Source organism: Pelobates fuscus, chromosome 10 (assembly GCF_036172605.1).
Source record: "Pelobates fuscus isolate aPelFus1 chromosome 10, aPelFus1.pri, whole genome shotgun sequence".
NCBI classification, from domain to species: Eukaryota; Metazoa; Chordata; class Amphibia; order Anura; family Pelobatidae; genus Pelobates; species Pelobates fuscus.
This window is the reverse complement of record NC_086326.1, coordinates 8,829,404-8,850,600: the sequence shown is the minus strand read 5'-3', so window position 1 is coordinate 8,850,600 and position 21,197 is coordinate 8,829,404. Positions and strand designations below refer to the sequence as shown.

The window sequence follows — 21,197 nt, the reverse complement described above, 5'->3', positions numbered from 1 at the left end:
GACATTGTCCCCCTCTCAGCCATGCATGGGTACCAACGCAGCGGTGAAAGGGTTAAACAATAAAACGTGCCAGATTACACCAAAAGGAAAACCAGGAAATCCCTGGGGATATTCACTTACCTCAATTATAGAATATTGATGAGGGGATCACAGAAAAATTATTTAATTTGGTTATATTCCACATACCCATTCTTATTTTTTTTTGTCAATTCTCCCAAATTATGTTTTACGTAAGTTCTAAAGTTAACTGGTGAATAAGTTAAATTCCCACCTGATTCGCCGGAGTTTATAATTTAATGTTCACTCCAAAAACTCTGGTAAGACTCCAGAGATGAAGATACACAGTTATTCACTGTATCGAGAAATGCCAGGAATTCAAAGTACATTTCAAACTTAGACCAAAATAGATGAATTAGGAAAATCCTCAAGGCTGGTGAAATAGCTCAGTGGGCTAATGCATCAGCAGAATCTGTACTAACTAAATTGGGTGATAGTAACAACCCCTGGATGTTGGGCTAAGGTAACATCCCCAGGACGTACTTGGAAACCAGAGTAATCTGAATGTACCCTTCCTGGTTAAATACTTTGTTATTATTAATTCACTTCTGTTTTCAGTTTGCTTATTTTGGCTTTAACTTACGGTAACTCTGAAAGAAAAGCAATCAGATTTTCACCAGCGCGTAAATCGAGAAAAACAGGAACGTCTTATGCTGAACAACAAAGGCCTCGATTTAATATCATTGGATAAGTTTTTAAAATATCAAAACATATCTCTCGTACATAAAAAATATCAAAGTACCCAAAAATCTCAAACATATAATAATAATATTTTTCATAATGTTAAATAATTTTAAAAGTTTATGCTAAAATATTAAAACAAGGCCAAATTCCGATACCTGACATTACATCCATATTGGCCATACAAGCCTGGGGTGGTGTTCACTGTGCGACTGAGCTGTAGAGAGAGGTTTAATAATATGGGTGCCGGTTATCACTGCGCACATTAAGAGAATAATTTATATTAAAACATTTTGGGGAAGTTCTAAAAGCAGAGCAGTCGCCATGGAAACCTGCTGCCCCGGTTAGAACGTTTCCCAGAATACTTCTTTAGATAAAACTAGATTTGTGCTTTCTGTAAGTCCAAAGCGGAAAACGGAAGAATTGCGAAACATTCACGCGTTCATTTAATATGTGATTCTGAGTGCCATCCATGGCATCAAAAACACCACAGGTGGCTAGAGGGCGGCCACTACATGTTGATTTTATTCACAAATTTAAGTGAAAAGTGATCTAAAAAGGAGGAGGGAAAAAAAGAGTAAAAAGATCTTTATATTATAAGAGGACGAATTTCAGATTACGTGCAATTATTGGTTTTGTACAAATTGATTCGGCCAAACCTAATGTTCCCACTGTGCATAGGTCTAGAAATAATCCTCTGAATATTCAATTATTTAGAGTTTCTCTAATAGCATAAATAATGAGAATTACAAAATGAAGACCAAAAGTGATGGCCATTAATTGTCCCCATCTGGCACATACCCCTTGTATTCTGAAAATGTTTGCTGAACGGTTTTCATGCTTTGATGTAAGGTTCATAGAGCAAGACAATATATGTAAAATATACACATTAATTGAATGTAATTGTAATTGTTTAAGTATAGATTTGGCTAAAACCTTTCAATGCAGGGAATTTCACTAAAACACAAACTTTCGAGAATTGAGAAGACACTATTCACATCTCATCCATGTTAAATAGATAAGTAAGGAAACGAGGTGCCTTCTCTATATGCCAACAGGTTATTACATGTAAAATTAGATGCAGTTTGCAAGGGACTTTTTATTTAATAAATTATTCAATTTACAATGTTCTATCCACTTTTCCCCAGCTAACATTAATAATCAGAGCATTGGCTACACTGCCGGAATAACTATTGTTATGCAGCGTTTTACAAATGATACTGTGCGAATAGTCAAATGTCATGTGATACAATTAAACAGCACCCTAAACCTGGCATCAGAGGTGTCACGGGATATGGAGATTTTAAACACTTCTACCAGCAAAAACAACATTGGAAACAGGCAGACAGAAAGAAATATCGAGACAGCGAGTCGGCTATTAACGCTGTCCGTATTGTAATCTAAGAGCTTCTGCTTTGAGACTGCAATCAGGGAAATAGTCTTGTGGTTTAACCTCTCAGAGTGTGGGAACTTATTTATCAGTAAAGGGAGAATCTCCACTCTCAATGACATATTTTCCCCGTGTACATTGCTGCCTGCGGGTTTGTGCAGCGAGCACGGAGCGCAGAAAGGGCCCAGGTAGGAAGACAAGTTTAAACGGTTTAAATGGTGGAACCTGCATTAGAGCAGCCATTCCAACGCAAGACGCCACAGTGAACGGGCAAACTTGCAACCACGAGTTCCACGTGTGGCATGTCACATTAACATGAATCAGATGACCATGAGTCACACAATCTGTGCTAATAACCCCAGTGCATATATCAGAAAAACATCTCCCTCTTAAAAGAACACATGAGTGAATTTTAAAACAAGACACAGTTTAGTAGAAAAACCCAAAGAAAGAACGTGTATACCCTTATGTGCAGCTTTTCCTTGGCAGTATATGAAAAAACAGCTTCCAAAAGCTGAAGACGTGCAGTTTCAGGCTGTGCCGGGGAGTACACCAATCAGAGTATTCTCACTGAGAACCCGTGTACTGGAGCTGTGAGAGTGCAATTGCGACTTTCCAATGTTTCTTAATGAGCTGTAACACCTCGAGAAGGGGGAGGCAGGTGCGCTAACTCTGTGGAGCGAATGGAATTAAAGAAAAAACTCCCTGGCTGTCTGGCAGACAGTCGGTGTCAGAGTGGCCGTCGGTGCCTGGGAGACAGTCGGTGCCTGGGAGACCGTCGGTGTCAGAGTGGCCGTCGGTGCCTGGGAGACCGTCTGTGTCAGAGTGGCCGTCGGTGCCTGGGAGACAGTCGGTGCCTGGGAGACCGTCTGTGTCAGAGTGGCCGTCGGTGCCTGGGAGACCGTCTGTGTCAGAGTGGCCGTCGGTGCCTGGGAGACAGTCGGTGCCTGGGAGACCGTCTGTGTCAGAGTGGCCGTCGGTGCCTGGGAGACCGTCTGTGTCAGAGTGGCCATCGGTGCCTGGGAGACAGTCGGTGCCTGGGAGACCGTCTGTGTCAGAGTGGCCGTCGGTGCCTGGGAGACAGTCGGTACCTGGGAGACCGTCTGTGTCAGAGTGGCCGTCGGTGCCTGGGAGACCGTCTGTGTCAGAGTGGCCATCGGTGCCTGGGAGACAGTCGGTGCCTGGGAGACCGTCTGTGTCAGAGTGGACGTCGGTGTGCATGGGAGACAGTTGTGTCAGAGTGGCCGTCGGTGCCTGCAAGGCCGTCGGTGTCAGAGTGACATAATATAGATTGAACTACAGTTTTAAATATTAGGCTACTTAAAAATCGCCTATCTTAGCAAACAAATATGGGCATTCAGGTTTACCATAAGGTCATATTGTGTTACGCCCACCACTACTTCACTGCACCCCAATATCGGTGGGTCCGACAGCAATTCCAAGATGGGAGAAAATAGTGCCAATGCTAAATAAGCTAAGCTGTATTATAATAATCTGTTGTAAGAGCATTCTGAATATCTATATACAATGCAAAATTATTATTGTGAGAAAAAAAAAATAATTCAAACGAATGAAGTGTGAACACTGAACAATGAAAGTGATGGTGCTTTGCTGTATATACTCACAATGGTCATCATATATCTGCTCTATGAAAATGATAATTAAACAAAACCTCCTCACTTCCAAAGGGGCCTATGTCCCTTCAATTCGAATTTTGTACTAACACACAAACATTGCACGCCACACTTTCACTGAAGAAGCTCCAATAAGGGATTAATTACGCACTTCTTTCTCTAACCGGGAATTGTAGTGAATTGCAAACGATAGAGAACAGCGGGGTGGGGGCCATTTTGAGTTATAATTTAACATTTCTTTACAAGCTGTCAGGCATTTCCAGTTTAGCAAATAAACCAAGATTTCTCAGTAACGTAAAAAGCGCAGATGGAAAATTTCTGAAAATATTTTCACGTTAACTATTCGCTCCTCCATCTAATCAGCTTGGCACGGACATTTATAACGAATTATTGTGCGGGAAAACGGTTTGAAAACAATTATTGAATGAAGTCGAATTATAATGATATACGGGCCTGAATAATTTCAGGTTTAGTCATGTGACAGAAAACTTATTTCCCACAGTTTGATGGGCTAAAAATATTTTGAAAACTATAAAATGTCGGAGCTGTAATGTCTTTGCCTAGAGGAGCTCCCTGGGCACAATTTATAGCAGCGTTCAAAAGGCGGCATATATTTCAGCAAGTATTTTGCAAAACCGTAAATATTGAATCGAAAATACATGTGTTTTCACCTGTTCTGCCTCTCTGAGACTAGGTTGGCTTTCTAAGAACCTGTAGTGCCCACTATTTGGAACGAGGACATCCAGTATCAGATTTGTTCCATAGGAAAGCATTGATTCAATGCCTTCTTGTCGCGGTGCGTCGGAGGAGGAGGAGCCACGACCCTGCGCCAAGGGACATTGCACGAAGGAGCTAAAGTGGCAGGAATACATTTAACTGCAGCATTTAGACAAACAGTCACAAACTGGAAAATGCTGGGGGATATTCGTAAAAAGGACCAGTTCCATACCTACATTAATTTATCAAAGTAATACAAAACAAATAACGCTTTCCTTCATTGTAAGTCTCATCAGTTTTGGCAGAAATTTCCATTTAAATAGATGTTTTGCGCTAATTAAAAAAACGGCTCATTTTAAATGAAAGTTAGATGGAGTAAAGTATTGGCGACACACTGTGGGTAAATTTTTCTCTATATAATGAAAAAGAAGGGGGGCACGTTGATTGTAATGGGAGGATTATCAGAATATTGGCAGTGGTACCCACGGTGGCTGCTACGCTCTGTGGTTTAACCATTTTACAGTTACCCATGATGCTAACTTTGTGGAAGTTTAACTTTCCGTTTGTCAGCTTTAATGTGTTCATTCTGTAAAGTACTTCACTTCAGAAAAAAAATCTGCCATATTAGAGAAGTTGATTTATTAAGAAAATACTAAAAACTTTCACAACTTCCGAAATGCTGATATTACGTCCTCGGTGCTTCCTTCTGCTGGGAACAAAACATCCCACGCTTTTACAGGAAGCACACAAAGGAGAAGACGATAATCTCACTCCCACTGCGCTCAGCCACTCCACCTTCATAATACCTACACACTGGCACTCGAGAAAATGGCAGCACATGACATCTTCAGAATGAAAGCAATCAGCTTTAAAAGGGCAGCTTACAGCTTACCATGAATAAAGGGGAACGAACACAAGTTGTAGGTGATTTTCAGCCTTTCATTTAGTGATAAAATGTATAAAGATGTTCTCCGTTAAAACGGCAGAAAGCCTGCAGAAGGCAACCGTCACAATAACAGCATATCGCTTCGGAGTGACAACATGCAACATTACAAAATGGCAGCACAGTCATTCAAAATGGCAGCTGCACTCTGCAGATCGCATAAACATCTTGCTTCATATTGCCTTTGGTTAGTTGTGAGAGGAGGCAGAAATGGGTTCACACAGGAACCGGCAGAGGGAAATCATTGGAGACAAATTATCTCCAAATCTCTAAACCTGTTACACAATTTATAAAACTAAACGTATGCACACAATCTACAAATCACAATGCAGATAATCTAATAGAATTAGATTCAGTGCGATCACATCAATTTGTCCAAAAAATTATTTTTTTCAGGTGGTCTGAATTTTGTCCATGTGGCGGGTCATGCAGTTGTATGGGGAAAAGCTGTTTGGACTAATTGAAAGATGCAAAAAATGGGCCAATATAAATATTATGTAAATATTTTACAGTTCACGGATAGGAGCATTTTCAGGCCATTTGGTGCACATATCAAGTAAGAAAAAGTAACCAAAATGGGGAAAGAAAAGAGGAACAGTAATACATCTAGATTTATGTGCTTAGTAAATATATCTGTCATTGCTCACTTGATCTGTGAACAAAATCTACATTTAGTGACTGCCCCTAGCCATCAATAGTCTTTTTTCAGCGCCACAGACACAATTCCAAATCACAACTGTTGGTCCATTGTCCATGTCATTTGTTTTGTGATTTGTCAATTTGGCGATGTGCACATTCTGAATGTCCAGGTCTAATATGTAATCGGCTGAAACTAATGCCAAGCCCAATCTGAGGAAGAGGAATACTGTGAATTGTGGTTAATAACAATAGATCGCCACACGGCGAATAGTAGATTTAATAGCAACAACAAGAGAGCAATCCGCGCCGGATCCAACAGTTGGGCTCATTGCTGTATTCTAGATTGTGATGGTCACAATGTACCAACTTTGAATACAATATTGCCTTTGCTTAAGAAAGCTTTATTTTGGTGAATATATGACAATAGCACAAAGCGAGCCAACACCAGGCACTGACAAATCATGAGAAATAAAATGATAAGAATCGTCTCCAGCCAATATGGAGAAGGTGGTAATGTGATTCTACTTATCAGCAGTGGCAGAGATCAGCAGTCAGCGAGCACCTTATGGCTGACAGGCGTACACTATATATTAAAAATAACATCCGCCAGAAGGAAGTTGGAAAGTCTAGAGAGTTGGCCTGCCCATGGGGACACTTCCAGATGAAAGAGCCTCCGGCGATACTGTCCCTCACTTCTTAAAGGCAGCCTGTCACCGAGCCTGCACGAGACAGAAGAATAGAAACAGCTGATCCATATTAAAGGGATCCAGAATTTATTTATTTTATTATTAGGGAAGACAAGATGCACTTGGTCTATCCCAGCACAATACCCGCAAGGAGAGGATACGTGAGTCGCAGCATGCTGGCCGTTTTACCAGCGTCCCTTTGTTTTTGAAAACTAGACAGTGTTCTGAGTTTAAAGCCGCACGCCTTAATGTAAATGTACTTTATTCAGCAAAAAGTAAAAAAAACACCGCTTTCACTTCTTTATTACAAGGATATATTCATCAATGATACAAAATATCTTTAAACTACCCATTCCATGCCTAGTCAGGAGGGACTGATAGTTATTGTAAATCAGGTGGAGAACAATATTAATTACTAATAAACCGGTTTAAAATGTCTGTTTGCTCAGTTAATAATCTAAAGTGCCTAGATAGAGATAGATCGATATAAATAAAAAAGTTACAGGGCGAATATAAAAGAATATATTACAAAAGCAACCAATCCGGAAACAGGGGACAGATGCACGCTGAGACATATTCGCTTTGAAACACAAATGCATATCACCCCCTCACTCCCTCCCCCTACCCCCCCCCCCCCAAAAAAATATATATTAAAAACCGCTTAACCATTTTAAGAGCTATGGAAAGGACATACTAATCACCACATATACTGCAGATTAATGTAGTGGTTATAGTCTTTGGGTGTGCCAGAACCCATCAATGGTTAAAAAGTTGTATTTATCATAGAAAATAGAACCTGCAGGGTTATTAAGCATATATGATTAACATAAATACTTCTTATGGCGGCCTTCCTGATTTTACTCCTGAAGTCCTGTTTCTCTTGCTTTTTGTTACAATATTTGAAATCTATCCTGAAACCGAGCGATATGAATTAAATCATCACACATGGAGTCGCACTCAATCTTAGAAGCACCAGTGAAGACGGCAGATGTGACGGAATTGGAACCAAGCCTGGCAGAGCGTGATCATAGTAGAAGTTTAAGATCAGCCAGAGTTTTGTACGATCACTAATTAAGCAAACTCTATTCTCAGCGGAAAATTGGTCTACATTCAGAGATGTGAAGAAATGGGTTGGATTGGCCTCAAAACTAGCACTGATCTTACAAGAGTAGAAACGGTCTAAAAACAGGTTTCATCCATGAGATCTGTTTAAAAATCTGCCCCTACATATTGGAAGTGATCGCTGGTCTAGGGTACGAACAACGCCAGTTAATAAGTGTCAATCGAGACAATGTGAGAGGGGCCGTCTGTAGTATTATAGGAAATACCAAAGATCTATTGAGAAAATGCCTGCATGGGAAGGCACTCGGCACACACTGGGATTATGAAGCCCCCTTTGTTTTGTGTAACCGTTTAAGGAGATAAGACAAGCCTTGTTTCTTTGAATGCCAGTTTGAAGACTAATTCACAGCTTTATGACTTCAGATCTTTATGTCAGACCACCTGCACAGTGAGCCGTGACAGCGCCAGTACCATCCAATAACACACACAAACTGTCCCCTCAAACACCAACAACAAGAGTTTTTATATTGGTCCTCACACACAACCCATTGTTTAATAACTCAGTAATGCAAAATCAGGTGAACTTACTCCCCTACCCGATCTTTGTCAAACTGCTCAAAAATTGCTAAAAACTAATGGAACTTTGCCCAAAGATTCCTTGCACCATAACAACTACCATCGGTGTAGGAACCAAAAGAAATCTGGGGGTGTACAGCCTCTCAATAATGCAGTCACTCGAGGGACAAACATTAATAAAATGACATTTTCCCTCGAGAGTCTGGCAGTGGAATGGGAACACCAACTCTTTTAACATATGTTTTCTTTTTCTTAATAAGTAAAACATATGAGACACCATTATGACACCCCTATACCGTTGCAGTGGGAATTACAGCGTCCCTCTAACATGGCACTTATTATCGTCAGAAATATATTTTTCGTCATTTTCATATAGAACCTTAAAATATTTTGGGGGGGAAACAACCAAATCAAATTAAATGATATAATTTAGTCTATACATTTCACAGTCAAGGATTGCATTATGACAATGACACGTCTCTCTGATTTCATTCTGTGTATTGTTCTACATGCAATCACTCACAATTAACGTGTTTTGGCACCAGTTTTACACGTCTGTTAGGAGTACATTTGCTGTGCGCCACTTCTGCCACGTATAGAACTATTATATCATCCCATTCTTACACAATAAGCACTGCAGTGTCTGCTCTGGGGACGTGCACGGACAGTAAATGTTTGCATTCCAGATGTTTTATCCATCATGTAGCTGAGAGACAGAACTTTCTGCTAAAAAAATAAATAAATATGAGAGAGAAGTGAAGGGAGCGCCATAGCTTGCTCTGGTTATACAGAAACACGAGTCTTACACTGACTGAAGGGATATCTGGGAGGGTGTAGTTATTTTTCACTGAAAACACTACTACGAGGCATTCGTTACTAGGGAACCTAAACCCTTTTAATCAACTTCATTGGTTTAACTCTACCAGCCAATTTTGGCCTAATTAACCCCATCATTGACGAGGACTGACCCTCACTGGTTCACCATCATGGTAACGAGCTGGTATAGGGCAGTGACATTGGGAGAGTTGATAACATGAAAGGGGCTACCCCTAATCTGAAGGCAAGGAATAGTGAGGGTGTCTCTGATGCCATGAGCCCTATGTGATGGTGGCTGACAATTATAAGGAATGGATCACAAATTTCAGAATTATTTCAATCCCAAAGTCATAACATCTGGTATTTGTCTTACTGCTGTGAGTTGGGTTGTACAATTAAGCCACAAAGCATAACACATCTTACTCTTACAGGGCTATTCACTATAGCAGGGGTACCCAAAAGGTAGACTACAACTCCCATGATGCTTTGCATGCCTTTAGAATGTATTTTACCTCCCCCCCCACCTAACACGTCATGGTCGCATGCATGCGCAGCAGCTGGTCTGACCTCACTGTAGATGCTGTAAAGCCTGAGGATTTGCATCAAAAGCAAACTAAACTGATCATATTTTATTTCTATGTATTGCTGTGAATTGTTTGTTATCCACTATATGTAATATATTAACAATGGCTGTCCTTTCATAATCCTTATAATCATTATGCAGATTTGGCTTGGCATATCTTGGCAATCGAACACATTACAATCCCCAGAATGTTACTGCTGGGCTATTAGAGGGTTAATATGTTGGATATGTGAGTACAAGAGGTGTAACAATGTGTTTTTGGATTCTGCCTGGAGGGGTGGATGTGCCTTTATGACCCTCTTCCTAAAGGGATTTATTGCGCACAGACCTTCTCAAAGCACCTCCCAAGGACCGGAAACCGCTAGTGATGTTTAAGATATCTGCATTTAAATTTAAAATAAAGAAATTCAGGACAGCTACGTTTTCATAGGGCTTTTTGCCCTAATACATTGGGACCATTACCCCTACACAGACACAAACGCTTTGTGAAGGAGTCACAAAACATTTTAATTGTATTGAAGCAGCAATCACTCCATGGAATAAACTTTAGCACAAACAAAATTAGAAATCTGCTCTTATCCGGTGCATCCATACCTGGGGCTGGCTAAACCACACTCCAATGGTAAAATAAAAAATGGAGTCCCGGCACTCAGGATCACTTATGCAGCAGTTTTATTGGGAAATCATTATATATTAATTATTATTAATTGATTTATTGATTTCCAAGTGATCCTGAGGGCATGGACTGCTTTTATTGTTTTACCATTGGAATAAACTTTAAATCAGAATTAAGGAGGGTCCTGGGTCCCGTCCTGCCATCTATACCAGGGAAGCTGTGCACTTCTTTAAGTATCTACATTTAAAACAACGGGGTAAAACTCCAAGCCAAGAGGGTTTACTAATATTAATGCGTTCCTATTATTAGATATATAGAACCAACATGCTCTGCAGCGCAGTAAATCAATATCAGAGTCTGTGGAGCACTGGATGCTGGTGGACTGCAGTCTGAGAGGATTAAGTACCTGTTCTTTGCTCTGTTATTTGTTTATCGACTTTAACTTTAGTCAAAGTTCTATTTCTGAAGACTCAAACAAGCTATTTTTACTTCACATGCTAGCACACCACAACACGTTTTCTAGAATGTTCCAAAACCAATCCTTTGCTCCCGCCAGATATTGTCCTGGGAGGTGTATTTTAGTACATGGTCAGTTAATGGTGGTTTGAAACAGACGGACGGCTGTACAGCAGGATTCACAGAAACATTTAAAAAATAAAATCATAAACACGATATATAAATGAGTTACTGTATCCGCCAGGAAATAAAAACTCAAACAAACATTCCATAGTTTTCCACTGCTGTCAGAACTCAAACACAAATAAGTGAGGTGTGCAGGTTTTGTATGAAAACATACAATTTTAGGTGAATAAATATAATTTTTTTAACCCCTTAAGGACACATGACATGTCTGACACGTCATGATTCCATTTTATTCCAGAAGTTTGGTCCTTAAGGGGTTAAGTACATGGTGCCGTGACTGACTGGAAGGGAGAGGTCGAGCCGGTTCTCATTCTGCGGAAAGGACAGGAAATGGCCAGCAAGAGGATTGTAAAGAGAACGTCGGTCAGTGACGGCCTCTAATATCCACTTTAATTTACTGAAAAAGAAGGTCTTACACACTGGTGACAGATGTAATTGGCTTCTACCCTCGCAGGCAGCGCTTAGAGTCTAGATGTCACCTCCCCACATTGAGAGAAGTATATCTATGTAAGTCTGTGTAAGTATATGTTTCTATGTTAACTACCACGACAGGTGGGCAGACCTCCATCAATCAGTGAGCATCACGACAGGTGGGCAGACCTCCATCAATCAGTGAGTACCACGACATGTGAGCAGACCTCCATCAATCAGTGAGTACCACGACATGTGAGCAGACCTCCATCAATCAGTGAGTACCACGACATGTGAGCAGACCTCCATCAATCAGTGAGTACCACGACATGTGAGCAGACCTCCATCAATCAGTGAGTACCACGACATGTGAGCAGACCTCCATCAATCAGTGAGTACCACGACATGTGAGCAGACATCCATCAATCAGTGAGTACCACGACATGTGAGCAGACCTCCATCAATCAGTGAGTACCACGACATGTGAGCAGACATCCATCAATCAGTGAGTACCACGACATGTGAGCAGACCTCCATCAATCAGTGAGTACTACGACATGTGAGCAGACCTCCATCAATCAGTGAGTACCACGACATGTGAGCAGACATCCATCAATCAGTGAGTACCACGACATGTGAGCAGACCTCCATCAATCAGTGAGTACTACGACATGTGAGCAGACCTCCATCAATCAGTGAGTACCACGACATGTGAGCAGACATCCATCAATCAGTGAGTACCACGACATGTGAGCAGACCTCCATCAATCAGTGAGTACCACGACATGTGGGCAGACCTCCATTAATCAGTGAGTACCACGACATGTGAGCAGACCTCCATCAATCAGTGAGTACCACGACATGTGAGCAGACATCCATCAATCAGTGAGTACCACGACATGTGGGCAAACCTCCATTAATCAGTGAGTACCACGACATGTGAGCAGACCTCCATCAATCAGTGAGTACCACGACAGGTGGGCAGACCTCCATCAATCAGTGAGTACCACGACATGTGAGCAGACATCCATTAATCAGTGAGCATCACGACATGTGAGCAGACCTCCATCAATCAGTGAGTACCACGACATGTGAGCAGACATCCATTAATCAGTGAGCATCACGACATGTGAGCAGACATCCATCAATCAGTGAGCATCACGACATGTGAGCAGACATCCATCAATCAGTGAGTACCACGACATGTGAGCAGACCTCCATTAATCAGTGAGTACCACGACATGTGAGCAGACCTCCATCAATCAGTGAGTACCACGACATGTGAGCAGACATCCATCAATCAGTGAGTACCACGACATATGAGCAGACCTCCATCAATCAGTGAGTACCACGACATGTGAGCAGACATCCATCAATCAGTGAGTACCACGACATGTGAGCAGACATCCATCAATCAGTGAGTACCACGACAGGTGAGCAGACATCCATCAATCAGTGAGTACCACGACAGGTGGGCAGACCTCCATCAATCAGTGAGTACCACGACATGTGGGCAGACCTCCATTAATCAGTGAGTACCATGACAGGTGAGCAGGTCTCTATCAATCAATGAGTACCATGACAGATGGGCAGGTCTCCATCAATCAGTGAATACCATGACAGGTGGGTAGGTCTCCTTCAATCAGTGAGTACCATGACAGGTGGGCAGGTCTCCATCAATCAGTGAGTACCTCCATCAATTAGTGAGTACCACGAGAGGCGGGCAGGTCTCCATCAATCAGTACGTATCACGACAGGAGAGCTGACCTCCATCAATTAGTGAGTACCACGAGAGGTGGGCAGGTCTCCATCAATCAGTAAGTACCACGACATGTGAGCAGGTCTCCATCAATCAATGAGTACCATGACATGTGATCAGGTCTCCATCAATCAGTGAGTACCACGACAGGTGAGCAGGTCTCCATCAATCAGTGAGTACCATGACAGATGGGCAGGTCTCCATCAATCAGTGAATACCATGACAGGTGGGCAGGTCTCCTTCAATCAGTGAGTACCATGACAGGTGGGCAGGTCTCCATCAATCAGTGAGTACCATGACAGGTGGGCAGGTCTCTATCAATCAGTGAGTACCTCCATCAATTAGTGAGTACCACGAGAGGCGGGCAGGTCTCCATCAATCAGTGAGTATCACGACAAGTAAGCAGGTCTCCATCAATCAGTACGTATCACGACAGGAGAGCTGACCTCCATCAATTAGTGAGTACCACGAGAGGTGGGCAGGTCTCCATCAATCAGTAAGTACCACGACATGTGAGCAGGTCTCCATCAATCAATGAGTACCATGACATGTGATCAGGTCTCCATCAATCAGTGAGTACCACGACAGGTGAGCAGGTCTCCATCAATCAGTGAGTACCATGACAGGTGGGCAGACCTGCATCAATCAGTACGTATCACGACAGGAGAGCAGACATCCATCAATCAGTAAGTACCACGACAGGTGAGCAAGTCTCCATCAATCAGTGAGTATCACGACAGGTGGGCAGGTCTCCATCAATCAGTGAGTACCATGACAGGTGGGCAGACCTCCATCAATCAGGGAGTACCATGACAGGTGGGCAGACCTCCATCAATCAGGGAGTATCATGACAGGTGGGAAGGTCTCCATCAATCAGTGAGTACCATGACAGGTGGGAATGTCTCCATCAATCAGTTAGTACCACGACAGGTGGGAAGGTCTCCATCAATCAGTGAGTACCATGACAGGTGGGAATGTCTCCATCAATCAGTGAGTGCCACGACAGGTGGGAAGGTTTTCACACATTATATTTCTATAATTACCCCCACGGCCATCCAGATACTCAGTGCTTTGTGGTTCTGGGGGTATGTGATCACAGTAAGTAACACGAGATGGATACATATTCACAGCAAATACTATATTTTACATCCAATGCATGGATTTTCAATCTTGTTTTATATTTTTTCTATATTTGCAACTATTCTTAAGAGATCTTCATAAAGTGCCTTTGATTTTTGTTTCAAATAAAACCAGAAAATATATAAACTGAGCTGATGTTCTTGTTTAACGCAGTGATGTCAGCTGGAAAGCCTTACCATGCCAAATATCAGCCTTTTAAAACTCTGCTTGTTGCTTCATTTCAAAGTTTTGTTTTTTTTGTCTTAATGGGGCGGCTTCTGTGCAGTTTCTCAGCAACGGGAAATAAAACTCCCTGCAGACATGACTTGAGTGTCAGCAAATCTCCTGCTTTCCGCAGCGTTACAGTGAGCTTATATTAATTTATCGAAAGACAGCTGCCAGTACCGTGCGCTAACAGTTCTTATAGTCAGACAAAATGTATAAACACTCAGAAAACATATAGCACACATTTCATGTTACTAGTTTAACTCATGGGTGGATGATGATGGAAAAAAAGGAAAACGTCCTCGTTATTCAAGAACTACAACTCCTGTAACGACAGTAGTACAATATCTGGAGGTGGGGATATCAACCCAGCTAGCACTCTCAGCCATTCACGGTCCGCTAGGACGCGAAGACACGAAGAGTTGCAAAGCTCCATCTCTGCCATATTGTGATTGGAAGGCACAGCCTGCTTACAGTGTGTAAACCATTTTAGTTGTGATGCCGTATGTGGGGCCAGCTCTGTTGAAGTGGTTATAGTGCCTACAGTGTTCCTTTAATCCTTTGGCTACAAAAGCAGTTAAAGCTTTTAGAACATTTCCAAATGGTTTCTAAGCTTTTTTAATTAGACTGGGGGTAACAAAGAGAAAATCCCTGAGTTTACAATGCTAGTACATGAAATCTCTCTTTCTAGAAGAATATTCTGTAGTGTGTTTATTTTTATTTCTGGGAAGGCATAGCATACTATTAAGAATCTAAATGAAACCTGAAAACAAATACCGTGCGAAGTTCCCAAAAATGAGCCGTTGTGTCGAATCTGACCTCTACTTATTAATCCAAGCCTTCTGGATTGACAGGAGGAATCGTCATAGAGAAGGTACCGTCCACAAAAAATGCAAAGGACAAAACACACCTAATATTTTCACAATTATAAGTGTAGGGAGTTTATTATAAATTCACAATAGAAGCAGAGTGAGAGCAACACACAAAGCGATTTAGTAAATGATGTCATCAGGTTGTTATATCACTGGGGCAGCAGATCTAGAAATTGATTTGACACAGAACTTGTGATGGTTACCATATTCTAGGATCGCTGATAAACAATGTACCGTATATACTCGAGTATAAGCCGAGTTTTTCAGCCCATTTTTTGGGCTGAAAAACCCCAACTCGGCTTATACTCTAGTCAGAGTCTGTATTATGGCAATTTGCATTGCCATAATACAGACTGGGGGGAGAGGGGGGCTGGCAGAGCTGTACTTACCTGTCCTGCAGCTCCTGTCAGCTCTCTCCTCCTCCGCGCCGTCCGTTCAGCACCTCGGTCAGCTCCCAGTGTAAATCTCGCGAGAGCCGCGGCTCTCGCGAGACTTACAGTGTGAGCTGATAGAAGGAGCTGCACGAACGGCGCGGAGGAGGAGAGAGCTGACAGGAGCTGCAGGACAGGTAAGTACAGCTCTGCCAGCCCCCCTCTCCCCCCCACTGAACTGCCACTGGACCACCAGGGAAGGAGAGCCCCCCTCCCTGCCATATATCAAGCAGGGAGGGGGGACGAAAAAAATATATAAATAAAATAATAAAAAAAAAACGGGGTATAAGGACCACTATGGGAGGGAGGGGGTGGGTTAAGGAACACTATGGGAGGGAGGGGGGTATAAGGACCGCTATGGGAGGGAGGGGGGGTATAAGGACCGCTATGGGAGGGAGGGGGGGTATAAGGACCACTATGGGAGGGAGGGGGGGGGGGGTAAGGACCACTATGGGAGGGAGGGGGGGGGGGTAAGGACCACTATGGGAGGGAGGGGGGGATAAGGACCACTATGGGAGGGAGGGGGGGGATAAGGACCACTATGGGAGGGAGGGGGGTATAAGGACCACTATGGGAGGGAGGGGGGGATAAGGACCACTATGGGAGGGAGGGGGATAAGGACCACTATTGGAGGGAGGGGGGTATAAGGACCACTATGGGAGGGAGGGGGGGTATAAGGACCACTATGGGAGGGGGTGGGATAAGGACCACTATGGGAGGGAGGGGGGGTATAAGGACCATTATGGGAGGGAGGGGGGGGGGGTATATGGACCACTATGGGAGGGATGGGGGGGATAAGGAACACTATGGGAGGGAGAAGGGGGATAAGGACCACTATGAGAGGGAGGGGGTGGGATAAGGACCACTATGGGAGGGGAGGGGGAAGTAAGGACCACTAGGGGAGGGGAGGGTAAGGACCACTAGGGGAGGGGTGAGTCAGGACCACTGGGGGGGGGAGTGAAGGAACACGGGGGTGGGGAGGTAAGGACCACTGAGGGAGGAGGAGGGGAAGTCAGGACATATGGGGGGGGGAGGGGGCGGCAAAAAATGTTTTGCCTACGGCGGCAAATATCCTTGCACCGGCCCTGCACACACTGCATTCACACACTGCATTCATGCACACACACACTGCACTCATACACACACTGCACTCATACACACACACATACGCACACACTGCATTCATTATACACACACTGTAAATAAATATTCAATTAATATATTTTTTTTAGGATCTAATTTTATTTAGAAATTTACCAGTAGCTGCTGCATTTCCCACCCTAGTCTTATACTCGAGTCAATAAGTTTTCCCAGTTTTTTGGGATAAAATTAGGGGCCTCGGCTTATATTCGGGTCGGCTTATACTCGAGTATATACGGTACATTCATGCAGTAAAATCATTGCAGCCGGTAACATGCATTGTTTGTGGTTCCCAAATTAAATGGAATTTAAAAATATACACACACACTTTTTGATTTGATATAAATGTATATATATATAGAAATATAATGGAAAGGGAAAAGGTGCTTTTCACAAAATAAAATATATAGGATTAGTAACACGTTAATAGGAGTGTGACGAGTGGTGGACGTGGCTGTAGACAGGTGGACTCAGAAAATATTCAGTATCAAAAATGATCCAGGGGAACACTGCCAATAATTGAATACTGATCCTTGGTTGACAAACATGTCCATCAATGTACAGGAGACCACGCTGGGCTGTACCAGCTAAGCCTTCCCTAAACCTTATACTCCTCATCTTACGGATTATCCATTGAAAAAAGTCATTGTTTTGTGCCTTCTTGCTGGTTGGGCAATGTTAGCGTATTTGTGTGGTCATATAGCATTGTTCCAGGTCCCTGTGATTTCGCCAATATCCACAAACCGGAAACTTCTTCAGTTATTTCCTTATATAGTATTTTGTTATTTGTGAATACTCTTTTTCTATGACATAAAATTAATTACTTTTAGAATGAGTTAACGTAAGGAAAGGAGGTGCATACAGAACCGCAACATCAACAAAATTATCAAATTCCACAGATTAAAATGGATTATTTAAAATGTGGCTGCTATAATGTCGCCAAACACAACTTGTCATTAAAAAATACCTTCTTGACCCCAGAATGGCAGTCAGATTTATCCTTGCATCAAGCAGTTATTACGCTACATTGAAAGATTATATCCTTGAATATTCTGTTTTTGCAAGTATGCATATAGTTGCTGTTTGAACATCTGTACAGTCTCTGATTAAACCACTTCTTCAGGCAGAAAATTCCACATCCTTATTGTTCTTACAGCAAAAAAAACAAAACCTTTCCTTTGCCTTAGACTAAATCTCCTTTCTTCCAGTCTAAACGCATGACCTCATGTCCTATGTAAAGTCCGGTTTGTGAATAGATTTCCACACAATGGTTTGTATTGGCCCTGGATAGATTTGTATATATTGTATATGTTATATTTGCATATGTTATATCATATCCCCTCTGAGGCAACGTTTTTCTAAACTAAAGAGGTTTAAATTTGTTGACCTTTTTTCATAGCTAGAATGTTTCATTCCTTTTATAGATTTCGTAGCCAGACTCTTTTACTAGTGCCATAATATCCTTCTTTTGAATAAGTGCCCAAAATTGCACAGCATATTCAAGATGTGGTTTTACCAGTGATTTATAAAGAGGCAAAATGATATTCTCATCCCGAGAATTAATGCCACATTTTAATTTTCTATGTACTGCTGTTGTTATTAAAACCACTTATTTTTCATTATCATTTTAAGAAGCCCATCTCTTTTATTGAGAAGGAAATACATAGTTCCACTAGTAAACCCTCTGGTGGCCTGTCTGTAAGCAGCATTAAATTGTTAGCTCCGTGCCTGCCTGCCCTTTCTAACATTGACGGAGAATATCCCACGCCATGGTGGCTGGAAGTTAAAACCTCTTCCATCTACATCAGAGCGATTCAAAGTCTGGAGACATTTAGGGTTCCAAATAAGTTGTGTTCCCTTTTTTGGCAGAAGAAGGATCATTTTGCCATATTTCTTCAGTTTATTATGTAGTAAGATATATACATGGCTTCACACAAAAAAAACCAAAATAATTAACTTTAAGAAAAACTAGCACATTTCAGTTCCCTTTTTAACCGGATGTGACTTTTCCTGCATTATGATGTTGTGCAGAGAGATAAAGCTCTAATAAAGACATCTCTAATGAAGACATTAAAGAGAATTTTAAAGGTTGCATTTTTGCACATATCGTTACGCATCGTTTGCGCCAAATACGTAAACGGTAAAAATATTATTTTTTTTTACAAATTTCGATTTCTGTACCGGTCAAAATAGTCGGTTTTCTTTTATTCTTGGAGGAAATCATTCCATACTCCAGCATGAACGAAAATTTGATGCAAGTGCCCCCAATGTATGTATATCAAAACCTATTTCAAAATGATTTGCAAATCTATTCAAACCATTGTATAAAAATATCTCCTTTTCAGCGCTGGTAACGAGTATGTTCTGGATGGATCTTGCGGCAGCCGAAGGTTAGGTACTTGAAGCAGAAAGCAGGGGGTGAAGGTCTATGTGATTGCAGAGTCATAAATCCAATTTAGGCTGTTGAACAAGACGCAGCGCCCGGCGTGAATAAACTATTTTCTCTAAATGTTATGTCTGATTAAACTGCATCCACTAAGTGACAACTGAACTTTAACATAAATATGATATTATTTAAATAACAGCACTTTTTCTTGTTTCCGCTAAAAATGATGAATGATTTTCAGACAGCTCAATTGGCTTAAAGCGAGGGGTCCCTTTAATGAGATCTGACAGAAAGAGAGCTGTGTACAGAGTATTGGTTACAGCTCACGTCGTGGGGCCATCATACCAAGCGGAGTCGTTCTCCCTGCTTGATTGTCTACGGGCACTGGAGCATCTATTTCAATTGCCCCACTTCTCCCTTCTGGATTTTACATTTAGACGGTGTCATATTCATATAACTCTTAGTCAGTCCGTCGTGTGGGCTCTCGTGGAAAATACACAATTAACTCTTTCCTGTCTAGGCGGTTCACAGACTAGTTTTTCTAAAGCAATTGCCATGCCCACACTTTACTAAGAATTAATTTATAATTTTATTACGAAATATAAAGATCTTGCTGGGGATATATTCAAACACTCAACTGTACATACGACAAGACAGCATCATTTCAGGAGGAATACATTTTGGGCCAAATAACATTATGATGGAGTCAGCAAATACTTCCAGAAAATTACTGGTTGGGTGTATGGCAAAAACAGGCATACTGGATTATAACAGTAACTTATTATAATAAAACACAATTCAGGCAATGAAATCTAGTTTAATAATAAGTTCTAAAGTTTCTTTTGAACTACGTTTGCCACTTGAACTGGTTTTCCCTTCCAGGTATCTACTACTTTTCATACAATTTTTATTCCCCATGTTTTTAGTGTCACAATGTTGTGATGAAGTGTAAATCGTAAGAACCTGAGATAATGGAGAGCACAGTACGTTTAATTAGAGGGACCTACACTCCCTCTGTTTTGCAATGAAGAAAATACTTGCTCCTACCTTTATCTTACCTTCGTAACATTCCCGTCAGAATCCTGGAACTTTTGCCAAGGTTTGTGTCTGTTTCTCTGAGCTAGGTATAACAAAAACATTTTATAAGTCAATATAAGAAAATTTGAAATATAATATAAAAAATAATGATATTAGAGGAAGGAGGAAGAGGGAGAGATTATTATTATTATTATTAATAGTGGGAGAGGAAGGAAGGAGGAAGTAAGAAGGTGACATATTAGGAAGGAATGAAGATAAAAGTGATAATGACTAATATTGGGACAAACAACATGAATAATAAATAAAATAGATAATATTTAAAGTGTGGGCAGTAACTGAGATAGGATGAAAGAAGAAGGGTGAATGACATGAAAGGAAAAATAATAACATAGTGAAACAATGGCGATAATGACCTGAGAGTGAGGAAGAAGTGCGAAGGACATGGCAGGAAGGAAATAATTAATGTGGAAGAGGGGGGCGATGACTTGAGAGTGAGGAAGAAGGGCGAAGGACATGGCAGGAAGGAAATTATTAATGTGGAAGAGGGGGGCGATAATGACCTGAGAGTGAGGAAGAAGGGCGAAGGACATGGCAGGAAGGAAATAATTAATGTGGAAGAGGGGGGCGATAATGACCTGAGAGTGAGGAAGAAGTGCGAAGGACATGGCAGGAAGGAAATAATTAATGTGGAAGAGGGGGGCCATAATGACCTGAGAGTGAGGAAGAAGGGCGAAGGACATGGCAGGAAGGAAATAATTAATGTGGAAGAGGGGG

The 21,197-nt window shown here is 41.7% G+C and overlaps 1 protein-coding gene across 4 annotated transcripts in view; it reads right to left on the bottom strand.

Moving 5' to 3' along the window:
* VTI1A (vesicle transport through interaction with t-SNAREs 1A) overlaps nt 1–21,197 on the bottom strand; it is a 313,337-nt gene that overhangs the window by 90,520 nt on the left and 201,620 nt on the right. For 2 of the 4 annotated variants that reach the window (XM_063435024.1, XM_063435025.1), the window contains one exon: nt 20,444–20,505. In XM_063435024.1, coding sequence (XP_063291094.1) covers nt 20,444–20,505 — 62 coding nt within the window. Of the gene's footprint in view, nt 1–20,432; nt 20,506–21,197 lie in introns of all 4 variants that reach the window. The other 2 variants (XM_063435026.1, XM_063435027.1) reach the window with 1 other exon arrangement.